This window comes from Babylonia areolata, chromosome 35, assembly GCF_041734735.1.
Source record: "Babylonia areolata isolate BAREFJ2019XMU chromosome 35, ASM4173473v1, whole genome shotgun sequence".
Classification (NCBI taxonomy): Eukaryota; Metazoa; Mollusca; class Gastropoda; order Neogastropoda; family Buccinidae; genus Babylonia; species Babylonia areolata.
In genome coordinates, this window is record NC_134910.1 from 27,735,454 (window position 1) to 27,747,953 (window position 12,500).

At 38.1% G+C, this 12,500-nt stretch overlaps 2 protein-coding genes across 2 annotated transcripts in view; one reads left to right on the plus strand and one right to left on the minus strand.

The window, feature by feature from the left end:
- Nucleotides 1–36, minus strand: part of LOC143277839 (dynactin subunit 6-like) — a 23,802-nt gene extending 23,766 nt beyond the window's left edge. Inside the window, exon 1 of the mRNA XM_076582753.1 lies at nt 5–36. Within this exon, the coding sequence (XP_076438868.1) occupies nt 5–27 (23 nt within the window). The 5' untranslated portion in view covers nt 28–36. The remainder of the gene's footprint in view (nt 1–4) is intronic.
- Nucleotides 37–226: 190 nt separating this feature from the next.
- On the plus strand, nt 227–10,601 carry LOC143277748 (ornithine decarboxylase antizyme 2-like). Its single transcript, XM_076582652.1, is given in 7 exon segments — nt 227–370; nt 5,315–5,369; nt 5,371–5,400; nt 6,042–6,252; nt 7,020–7,191; nt 7,779–7,864; nt 8,647–10,601. Coding segments are annotated over 7 exon segments (816 nt in total). The 5' UTR covers nt 227–272; the 3' UTR covers nt 8,811–10,601.
- Nucleotides 10,602–12,500: the final 1,899 nt, after the last annotated feature.

The window sequence follows — 12,500 nt, forward strand, 5'->3', positions numbered from 1 at the left end:
AAACCTTGATTTGTTCGGGGCAGCCATTTTAGTTGATTCTCGTATCTCCGAGATAGTAAAGAAATAAAGAAATATAATATACTAAAAAAGTTTTCGTAATTTAGAATGCATTTGGCTAAAAGATTTAGAAATATAGTCATTGGTTATAAATTCATGACTTTTGTATTCAACATATAAAAGGCATGGAAAAAAGTGTTTTGTCAGCGACCTCATGTGACTTCATTTCAGCAGACGTCATTTGCAGATTTTCTCCGCCGACTATCGGCAAGGAGATGCTCAAAGCTTCTGACGCGATCGTTTTGGACGAGAATTTCGGCCCGCAGACGCAAGAGGAAAAAGAAAACATGCCAGCCTTACAAAGAACCAACATGTGAGCTTGTTTAATGTTTGTTTTAGACAGTTTGTTGAGAAGAAAACAAATGACGTTGTTGGGCTCCCAGGTCAACAACATGGCAGCCCTCTGCCAACTGGTTGTCTAAAAATAGATCAACAAGCTGTTGATCAACTGGATTTTGGTATTTTTCTCAGAGCTTGTCATGAAGATTGAAAAAGTCGACTGACAGTCTTTCTTGTTTTGTTTTGTTTTTTCAATGCGAAAATGGTGGCGAATGATGAAATGGACCGGAGACGAGAAAGAAGAACGAATCGAATTTCTGGATTGTTCTTCCTTTCTTTGTCGATACGTAACCTACTTTGTGTGTGTGTGTGTGTGTCGTTTACTCGGATGTGTCTATATGACCTGGAGTGAACCGAGTGAAGTATGACTGAAGTGGAATCAGATTCAGTTAAGATGACAGACCTTGAAAAAGATTTAGGGATGACGATGGATCCAGAGCTAAGCTTTGAGGCACATATAAATAATATAGTGAAAAGGGGAAATCAAATTTCTGGTCTTCTTGTGAGAACTATAACTAATAAATCTCCCGAAATTATGATTCCATTGTTCAAAGCTCTGGTTGGACCCATTATTGAATATGGAAACTCAATATGGTGCCCTTACCTTAAAAACCACATAAATATGATTGAAGGTGTTCAACAAAGATTTACCAAGTGTATATTTTTCGTGATCTTAGTTATGAGGAGCGCCTGGCTCTTTTTAATATGCCTAGCCTAGAGTTTAGAAGATTAAGAGGTGATCCCATTGAAGTATACAAGATCATGCACAATATTTATGATCCTTGCACCACCTTTTCCTTGTATGGCTAACTACGATAAAACTCAAGGGCACAACTTCAAAATAAACAAAACTAATTTCGTAACTAACCAGTTCCGCAAGTTCTTTACTAACCGTATCATAAATCTGTGGAATAACCTTTCCTATGACACCATCAATGCACCATCGGTAAACGCCTTCAAAAATCACATTGACAAAAAGTTTAAGGACCATGTATTTTCCACAGAGTTAAATCTTTATTGAGCTGTAGGTAAATGTAGTGTACACTATGCCAGATTTAAACAAGGGTCTGTTCACAACAAGTGATCCAAAAGCACATAAATGGACACTGATTATGAGGGCAAAAGGCTTTTAGCCTATAGCCAAACATTTCTGTGACATTTGTATGGTAGCAGATCCATGAGGCTTATCAGTTTACATTGTAAATCGTGAAAACACACATGTGGACTTACATGTATGTGTATGGCTTTTTTGTTGTTAGTGGGTTAGACAATGCTTAAAATACTCTTGATTACCCAAACTTTTCTTTCATACTTATATAAGCGCAGACTTTATTGTCCCCAACAGATAAGTTATAATTTAAGTAATGGAACAGGTTGCTTCTATCCATCATACAGTGAAATGTGCCGCTTTACGCTTTTACACTCTACCATTGCTGAAAATACCATCAGTTCTGTAGCAAAGTCAATACATATATCTATAGACATACATCTGTTGGTGCAGCATAGATCACTGGAGAGTTCTGTAGCCATCTCGGAGCATGCGCAATTGTGGGCAATGCCAAAGGCAATCAGCAAAAACAGCAAACTTCTACTGTCCTACATTTCTTCAGTTCATAGGCTCCATTTCTACTACCAAATTGTGAATAATGAAGTGCCATGATACGCACATTAAGAAAACCAAAATATGAAGCCAAAATGTTGAAAAAAGAAGCCTGCTGTGTTGCATGATCTGCCTCTCAGAGTCACTTTTGTTGCTCGCATGTTTGGAGAGCCAACCACCCTTGAGAACACAGATCATGTGACACGCCTCTATAAATCATGTAAGGTCAGAACTTGCCAGTGGTCTATTCGTAGTACACTTTGCATTGGATGTTAATTTACTCTTCAGGAAGAAAACAGAATGCCAACCTTGAAATTTACTACAATTTGAAAGGACCAGTATTATTCAAATTTTGTTTATCATTGAATATCAAGAGTGGTATACTGGTACAAAAAAACTGGGATGGGGAGCGATACAATTGTAATGGAGCTTGAACTAATTTAGATAACTGATTTGAGATGTTTCTGATCAAAGACATTTATACACATTTGACTTGTATATTGACAAATAACAGATATCTGGAAGGGTTGCAACTTCACGCATGCTGTCAGAACTATAATGTTTACTTGGCTTCTCATGGACTATTTCATCAAATGTGTATCCATTGTGTTACAGAAACTCTGTTTTGGAACATGTAATCCTAATTGTTGTAATTTTTCAACACAATCTGACAGAGCAATACAGCGGGGAAAAAAGTTAAAATACATCACAGATTACGAGAAAAAAAAAAAAAAAAAAAGAGGGTTTTTAAAGAATGCTCATGTCATAACTCTGAATATATGCTTGAAGCTGAACTTCACATAGAAGGCTACACGGAAAGCATTTTGTTAGTACACACATCCACTGCAGATTTATAATTAAACACATGTACCATTGCATCTTCTTTTGCTCTCAAGTCAAAAACTGTGTTTGGGGAAGAAATAACATTCAACACTCTTTAACCGCTTGGCAGCGCAGTAAACAACTTATGGACAAAGAAGACGTGGAGATGAGTGGCTTTGTTAATTACTGTGCTTGATTTACGACAGATGTTGCAGCTGTTTCATATTAATTTTCTGAGTCATGTGGCTATCCATTAATTAGATTTGGTTTGCTATAGATTGGCGTTGTGTTATTGCAGTTCACCAGTGCAAGAACAGCTAATTGCGTTGTGTTGTTTGGTGCATTAGATAGTGGAGAGCTTGATGAAGATAACGCAAAAATAGGTGGTTATTTATAACTGGACTCAAGATAATTGATGGGTGTGTAGCTGTACCATTTAGTTTGTGTTTCTGTCCAAATTGATTAATTTTATTGGGGTTGATAGCAACAGCTGTGTCTATTTTAGAGGATATTGGGACAGTGTAGAGTCGCTATAATGTCAGGAGTTTAGTTTTCTTTATACTTATAGTTTCAATCAACATTTAATAGCCTTTGCTAGTTCAGTAGTTGTTTTGTTTGTTTCTACATCATTACATGCAAATAATGAGTATGTTGTAGGAAACGAAATTACAAGGAAATAATAGAAATTCAAGTTAATTTCGACACTCTACCCAGTCTACTCTCAATGTTTTGAAGCTTTTAAAATTTATAGGGACTTACTAAAGCAAGTGTAACACTAACAGGTGTGCACTGGGTTCATTAACACATAGATTTGCATCCATGCAAACAGACTGACTTATTTGTATTTTGTAAGCGCATAGGCGGATAGTAGTTTGCACAGGACAGGAATGTCAGACCCCCACCGGAGTCTGCACTAGTTGGGTCACGGTAAGTATGTTATTTAAACGTAATTTTAGATAGAAAATTTCCTTTTTGGATGTGACACTCCCTCTGGAAACTTGTCTAAATTAAAATTTCATGTGCTACTGGAGCAGGTTGCTAAATGAAAAAGTGGGTCAGAGTTATTGTAAGGGATGACTGCTAGTACTTGGGGTGAGTGTGAGCTACAAAGCTTTATAGAGGGGTAAACCATTGAGATAGCCGAGTTTCAAACTGCGCATATGTGATGACTCACAGATAGGGCCTTTATAAGGCTGGTGTTGACGTGGGACCCCTAAGCCTGTGACTTGTTCTCTTCTCTACATTTGATTCAGAGCTGTGAAAACAAACCAGTTTTTATGGGACAGAGCAGACGCCGTTTAGACAGGTAGGGAGAGAGAGAGGTTGGCATTGTAGTCTTTCTATGACAGTTTGGTTTTGCTTCAGTGGTTTGGATCATAAAGCTTGTTTTGACAGAGAGCAATTTTGTAGCTTTTTTATGTGTACAAGTTTGTGAGCACTGTGATATTTGGACACCAACAGACTTGCATGCAGTTAGTGGCTGTTTAGTGTGGGCTTCTTTTCTTTTTTTTCTTCTTTTTTTTCATTAAAAAAAAAAGAAGAAGAAGAAAAAAAAAAGATGTATTCATTTACCTGTTTCTTCTTTTTATAAAAAAAAAAATATATATATATATATATTTAGTATTTTGATATTTATTTATTTTCTTTTATAATGTCAACTTTTTGTAATTATTATCCAATGTGGGCTTTTCAATATTCGTTTACTTTTTCTTTTTTTTCTTTTCTTTTTTTTGCTCCTTAAAAAAAAAAAAAATCCTTTATTATTTTTTTTATTTTTTTTTTTAAAGTATTGTCCACTTTTTGCTCTAACTTCTATTTTATCCATTGCCTGGCAGAAATTAAGGTTTCAAAATATTTAAGTTATGGGAAGTTGAGAGATTGTATATGCTTATAATATAGACTACAGGGTCTTGTTCATGGTTTGATTTTGTTGATCACTGTATCACTAACAGAATACTTTGCATTCATCAGTACTGGGTTCATACAAGATGAGCACTCTACTGTCTGGATAATGAAAACAACATGATATCAACATATGACATAACAATGAACATGATGCAAGTTGAAATTGGACATTGTTTTGGACTATAAACTTCTTTAAAGAGGTTCACTCATTCCCAGTCAGCTAAAATGATAAGATCAAAAAGAATGAAGTCAACCCCACTAATTAAAACACTGAAAAAAACATAGAAAGAAGGTTAGAAAATGATGGAATATGTGTTCCGTGGCCTTGCATGCAAATTGCAATGGAGGCTGTTAAAATGATACATTCAAAAAAGAAGGGGGAAATCTAACGACTCTAAATTTGCTGTGGAATACCAGGCATGGCCACCAGAAAGGCTTAAGTTGTGTTATGGGAAGCTGTAGCTTTTATATCATCAAAGTAAAGAGATGGTATTAAATGTATAGAGCTTCAAGAATTTGGCTATAGCGAGATACCTTAATAAGTTAATAAATAAATATTGAGTGGATATTGTGTTTTGTGTGTGTTTTCAGTATATCCAGTTGTCGTTACATTATACGGCTGGGTACGGGGCCTCTGTGGTGCTCCTGATGTGCCCCACGCCGCTCATGAATCCCAGGTAAGTTTCAGATTTCTCTTGTAGTTTATTATCAGTGTTGTGTGCGTGGAGAAATGCTATTTTCTGTTATATATTTATAGTTTTAGTTTCATGGATATGTGTCTGTATTTTTTGTTTGTGTATGACAAATAATAACTGAAGGCTTATTCTTAAACAGTCCATTTATTTTGATTATCAACATCATATACATGTTGGTATCGGCAGTTGGTAATATTTTGTTGGAGGTCAAAATCGTATTTAGGATTAAAGGGAGATGAAAATGCTAGGAATTTCACTTTCTCACTTGTAATCTTGCCTGTTATTGGTGTTATCTCCATTAATACCTGGCCATGAAAGCATTCTTTGTAACTAGCATAGCTTTGCAGCCATGTTGATAATCATTCACATATATTTTTACTGCTTTCCAATAAAAGGATTTATGTTTCAAGTGTGATTTGATCATCAAAGTGAAGTCAGCTGATGTCAGTGCCTGTATTTCTTAGTGCTCCGCACTTTGCACACCATCACACATAAACGCGCTTATACACGTCTTGGACTATAGTTCAAGAATTGTTTAGAAATTTTGTTCTACTTCTAGTCATTTGTAGTGTCTTGTGGAAAAGTGCAGATGTGTCATTAGCTTTGCATGGTCTGTGGAACAGGTGTCATTCGTGACAGAGGGCAACGGCGTGGGGGTTTTAAAAGCGCCCCCTGTCAGTGTCGAAGGCTTGGTTGCCAACGGCTCTCTTTTTGCTTCATCATCAGTGACTTCACCATGTGTGGCAGCATCATCGGTGAACACCAAGGGCTTTCCGGAGCCCAGCATCAGCAGTGTGACCGCTGCCCTGCAACGCCTTACCATTCCTGGTAAAGGTGAGCCAACTGAGATGTGTCAGTTTTACTGGAAGAGATGGTTTGGACTTGGAGGGTGGTGGTGATAACAGTGCGAAGGTGAATTGCGTAGTTGGACACTAAAGAGTGCGCATTGTTTACAGATAATTTATTCATTCAACCTTTGATGGAAAGAAAACACATTTTAAAATAAGAGGGTGCTAGTCAGGGGGGGCAAAGGGGAGGTTACCTACTTCAGGGAGGTTATCGGCTGTAGCTACTTTCATTTTCTCCGCATATGCGGATAGTAGTTTGCACAGGACAGGAATGTCAGACCCCTGCTGGAGTCTGCACTAGTGGGTCATTTTAAGTATGTTACTTAAACGTAATTTTAAATAGAAAATTTCCTCTTTTTTTCCACTGTAGAAAACCATCCCAGTTGGGGGTAAATTTGTGTACATTTAACTGTAGGAAAGGTTCTTAAATTGCATGTGTAAACAAAGTATGAAACCTGTGTGTGGATGTATATGGCTTTGTGTGTGTGTGCATGCCTGCTTGAAAGAAGTATTAGGCTTTGACACAGTAACTAAAAAAAAAAAATGGGACAGGAGGTTAGTTTAGAAGAAAAATAAGAAAAGGAAAAAGGTGGGTTTTTTTAATGCTTTTGTTGCTGTCAGTGAGCACTTGACTGTAAGCCTGTGGTTGGTTGCATAACCATTGATGATGACTAAGAGTAGCTGTCCGGCAGTGTTGGAGAGAACAGATAGCTAACCATAGACTGGATACACCATAGGCGTGATGTGTGGCAGGTGTTGGGGATCTGGACAGCGAAGCAGGCCATGGAACAACAGCGGTCAACCTGTGCTTCAAGGTGTGTCCGGCGGCAGGAGTGGAGGTGGTGTGGGAAACCATTCTGGTGGACAAGCAGCGCCTCTATGTGGAGGTGCCCTCGGGCATCCTGCCTGAAGGCTCCCGAGAAAGGTAAACTGGCCTCCCTCTCTCTGTTCCCTGTCTCCTGGCATTGGTTTTATGTTCATGTCACAACACAGTCACAGTTTCATGTAAACGTGACATAGAGAAATGGAATTGTCACAATACACTACTACAGTTACAGATAAACTGACAACAAAAAAGTTTCTTGTCATTGGGAACAGTGCTTATCAGATGTCATAGTTGTTTGTTTGCCTGGAACAAAAAAACTGTAAGAGGGGAATGAATCCAGGAGGTTATCACAAAACCAAAAGGGGGACATGGTGATTTTTGGAAGCTTTTGAGGTCAGAAGTGAAATGATTTTTTTTTTCTAGTTTATAACAAGCGTAGAGAAAAAAAGCATTATGAGAAGCCCAAACACAGTGCATAGATTTTGACATGTCCATCTGCAGTGTTTGTGCAGGCAGCAATTTGAAAGGCTGTGCAATGTGTGTATGTATGTGCAGGAGTGTTACTGATGTAAATAGTATCATGGGGCATTTTGCTTTTTGAAATGAACAATATTTCCGTTTTGCTGTGTCTTCCTGTTTTGGTTGGTGTCCTGGAGTAACCTGTCGAGGTGGTGTCTGTGTTCCAGCTTGATCAGCTTGCTGGAGTGCGCAGAGGAACAGCTCAAATGCACGCACGTCATTCTGTGCTTCAAGAAAAACAGATCTGACCGTGGTGAGTTGCACTTTTGGCAGAGGATTCTTTGTCTCTTCAAGTGTGTGTGTGTGTGTAAAATGTGTTTCAGTCCCAGGTAAGGAAAACTCTGGCATCTTATGCTCAAAACAGAAATGCCTTGCACTATTTATTTGAAACAAGTGAAGGTTTTTCGTTAAGAACGAGTGATCATGAAGAGTAGGGGAAGAAAAGGATGGCTTAGTTTTTCAGGTGCATTGCTACATTGTCTGTGATAAGATGCTGCATGTAACACCAAGCAGTTCAACATGGCGTACAACACAACACTGGATGATGCATCACAGTAACTTGAGGATTGTAATACAAGCTGATGTCAGCCATGGCACAGTATTCAGCACTCCGGGATTTTTTAACTGACATGAAAGAAGTTGAAAAAAGTATTTTCCCATTTTTGTGCTTGGTTTTGTTGAAAGTAATCCTCTCTAGTTTTTACTTCTTCCCTCCTGAGGTAGGTGGCTGGTTGTGAAGACTGGAACAGTCACCTGCAGCAGTCACTTGTGACTTCTTTTGTGTGTGTGTGTGTGTGTTGCTTCAGTAAGGGTAGGCTGCTGTGGTGGTGTACATTCAAACTTTTTTGTCTTAATGTAACACCACTGATTAATTGCACTTTGGAGATAAAGTCTGTATTCTGTAACATTAAAGCAAGTGATGGAGAGAAGGTATGTTGCTTCGTTTCAGTCAGGAATGCTTGGAAAGTATTCCGTGACGTCTGCGCCTTTTGAAAGCATGTTTAAAGAGTGTGTTTGTGCCCTTTGTGTTTGCAGCTTCCTTGCTGCGAGTGTTCAACTTCTTCGGCTTCTCTATCCTGCCACCAAACCACTCCTTGGTGCCCAAGACCGAGGACCTGCTCTTCATGGCCTATGTCATCGACAACGGAAGCAGCAGCAGCAGTGATGATGATGATGATGATGATTGCGGAAGCGAGTAGTCGGCTTAGCCAAGTCTCCGCACTGGGCACCTTGCGCCTTTTTTTTTTTTTCTCCTTTCTTCCTGATTCAGTAGACGTCATTTTTCTGTGTTGTGTGTAATTGGACTTTCTGGGTTTTATCTCCCTGTTTTTTTCTTTTTCTTTTTTTTTTTTGTTGTTTTTTTTTTTTTTTTTTGCTTTTTTGTTTGGTTTGGTTTTGTTTTTGTTCAATCCCAGATTCACCTTTATTTGGGGCTGTGGTTTTGTGTAGAGGCTTACCTGTGTAAAAGTTCAAGTTTTTGTTTGTTAGCATGATAATGCAACAGGGGCCTAGACAGTTTGGTGAAGGGATGTTAGATGTTTTCTCCATCGTTGCTGGCTGAGAGAGAGGTGTCTGGGAACAAGAAGTGGTGGTGGGAGGAGGGAGAATGTAGGATTTGGTCATGCATGTTCATGTTTCATTACATTTTGATTTTCTAGAAGTGGGTTTCAAACTATGTGGAGAGTTCTCGTTGCTTCTGTCAGTTTTTTAAGTTGTAAAAACCAAAAATTTCGGTTTCCTGTCTTTCAACTGTGTGCTGGAACATTTTCTTCAGGTTTATACTCTGTGATGGAAATAAATGCTCTGAATTCAGTTGATATTTGTTTTGCTTTCAATGCTTTGCAGCTTTTTTCTCTTCTTTTTCTTGTGTGCCACTGTTGTGGTATATGTCATGGCCCCTTGTCAGTGTGTTTGTTCTTCACTGTAATCACTGCAGCAAGAAATTTGTCATCTTCCTCATTGTTTTAGTTTGGTTTATTTGTGTTGCAATCCTGTCTCCTTTTGCAGTCACTTTTACCTTCACATTCTAATAACTTACAAATTCCTAGTAATCAAAATTCAGCAGAAAAGACATGGACTTTGAACATATCACAGTTAAATCTCAGTGCTGTTTACAATTCAGTATCATTTGCCATCATATATTTTTTGAGAGAGTACCTATAAATCAACGCACCTATCACAGACGCTTTGTTTCAACAGCTTTGCCGTTGTTAGTGATATTTTCATAAAGAATTTTCGAGACAACCTTTTCATGTCTTCCTTTTTTTTTTTCTTTTCTTTTTTTTTTTGTAAGGTTTTTATTTATTTTTTTTATTTATTTATTTTTTTAATTATTTTAGAAGAAAAGTTTTGACCTCAATATACTAATAAGTTTTCTGTTCACCCTTGTACGCCTTGGCCACTGTCCATGCAAATGTGTTGCGTGACATCATTTGTAGATACCTGGGATTCATGCTGTAGAGAAAATCATGTATCTTGTCACATGTTACCACTTCACCCCAGCCATCTTTTTATGTCAGCTCAGAAGCAAAATGTCATCTGATCACATGTGATGATCCCCAATAAACAGCAGGGGAGAAAGACCTCCGGAATAGTATGGTGTGAACTTGAAAGAATTGCAGTCACATACAGAGTTGGTTTCATGCTACCAAACTGTGACTTAGTCCAGAGCATTAGCATCTTGTTTTGGTTTTTAAGTATGTATAAACACATGTTAAAAATGAAGAAATAACTTGGAAATTTGCTATAATACAGTGACGAAGTTGAATAAGACTATGAAAAAGACAAATAGAGATAATTGGGGGGTTTTTTGTATGTCATAATGGCTGGAGTTTAGTGGTGGACCGTGTGCGCATGCATCATGGCTAGGAAAATGTTGGTTCTTTGTAAGGCTGGCTGCACAGCTGCATCACTTCATGTTTGTAACGTTTCACTTTTTATCTTCTCATCTAGTTGGACAAAATAAAAGTTCATTGGAACACAAATCGTTACCCTTGTGTGTGTGTGTGTGTATGTGCATGTATGAGACGAGAGGGGTGTGGTGTGACATGGTGTGTGTTTTCATCTGGGGTTTTATGTAGGTTCAACGCCCTTGAAGCATCCAAACAACATTGGCAAGCACTGACATAAACCTGTGGAACTTTGAAAAGCACTTTAAAAGTGTCACTTTATGTCCAAAAAGCATGTGATGGATCTTTTTCTGTCCACACAGGAATTGTGCCCACAGCCCTCATTTCATCGGACATGCGCCCATGATGCCAGTTCTTTTGTTCATTCTAAGTCCCCACAGTCTTGGCGCCAGCAGTATGATAATGATACTGTATTGCTGAAACTTCCATACATTCCGAAATGATGATTCATTCTGTCCTTTTCATGTATGCATACACATATTTAGAAACAAAATTATAATGTCACAGATAATCCATACTTGACAGGTTATGTACTGCCAGGGTGGTAAGTTGGACAGGAACATGTGTGGTCTTTTCACTGGCTACCTGTTCAATACAGAATCCTAATGCATAAGATCCACCCCAACAGCTGTCGTAAGTTTTGACCCCCACAAAAATTTGTTTCAGACTTCATATTTACCTGTTTTTGTAAAGTGCCCCAAGCCCTATTTAGAGATAATATATATCAGTTTTGTGGCCCCTTGAAAAGAAAATGCCCCCCACCCCACCCTCCAACATGATCATAATGGGTTGGTTGTAAACCGCATGATTCACTTCACATTTGATTTCAGCCTTTCAGGGTCTTCATAACCTGCTGACCTTTAACCCCTTCAATTTCAGCCCAATGAGTTCAAGTTTCAGTTTCAGTAGCTCAAGGAGGCGTCGCTGCCTTCGGACAAATCCATATACGCTACACCACATCTGCCAAGCAGATGCCTGACCAGCAGTGTAACCCAGCGCGCTTAGGCCTTGAGAAAATAAAAAAAAAGGTGAATAAATAATAGATAAATACATTTTTTTTTAAACTACTACCACTACTAATAATATGTACAAGGCGCAAAAACTTGAAGTCAACAATAAGCGTACATAAGTAAATAAATAAAGTTAAATAATAAATGAGAAAGGAGTTGCAATATCTTCCCTCTCTGAAATACTTCAGTTCTACTACAGATTGCTGGAATTTTTTTCTTTACTTTTAAAAACTAGGACTTTTAAAATACAATATGTTAACTACATTGATGATAATTATTCTGAAATGTGGTTTTCCAGGTCAGGATAGTTTTTTTATAATCCAGATAAAAAGACAAAAACAACAAAAAAAGAACACACACAATATATTTCTACATTCACAAGTTGTTCTGAAATGTGATTTTCCAAATCAAAATCACTGATTCATGAACCACTTACTGGGTATTTGACAAGTATTGAAACATTACATTTCAGGTCTTTGCAGAAAAAAAAAATTCCCAGTAAGAATTCACAAATGGAACAACACATCAATCAAACTGGAACCTGTTGGTAAAGTTGCATGGAAGTCCACCTCTTGCTTGACACCCAGTAGGAAAACCAGTTTGATCAAGCAAGATGAAGCAGGTTTGCAGCATCTGTTTCAGTCATGGTTACCATTGAGGAAGGGGAGAGAACAATCTCATACATAGTCACCAAGCCAAAATGGGTCTCCACAGCAGTATTTTCATCACAAAATAAATATTGTCATAATCACATATGTGGCCCTTCATTCCCCGCTCTATAGGTGATCTAATTTTGTGTCATTTATTGTCTGCTTTAATGCTTGAGGTCATATAAAACTCTTCAGTGTCAGGATCTTTCAGGGGAATGTGGTGGCAGTTCAGACCTAGAGAGGGCATTGGCTGTGTCCTGAAGAGCAAGCAAATCATTTTCGTCAGCAGGTTGTTTGAGGGGTGGTGTCCTGTGTATAAG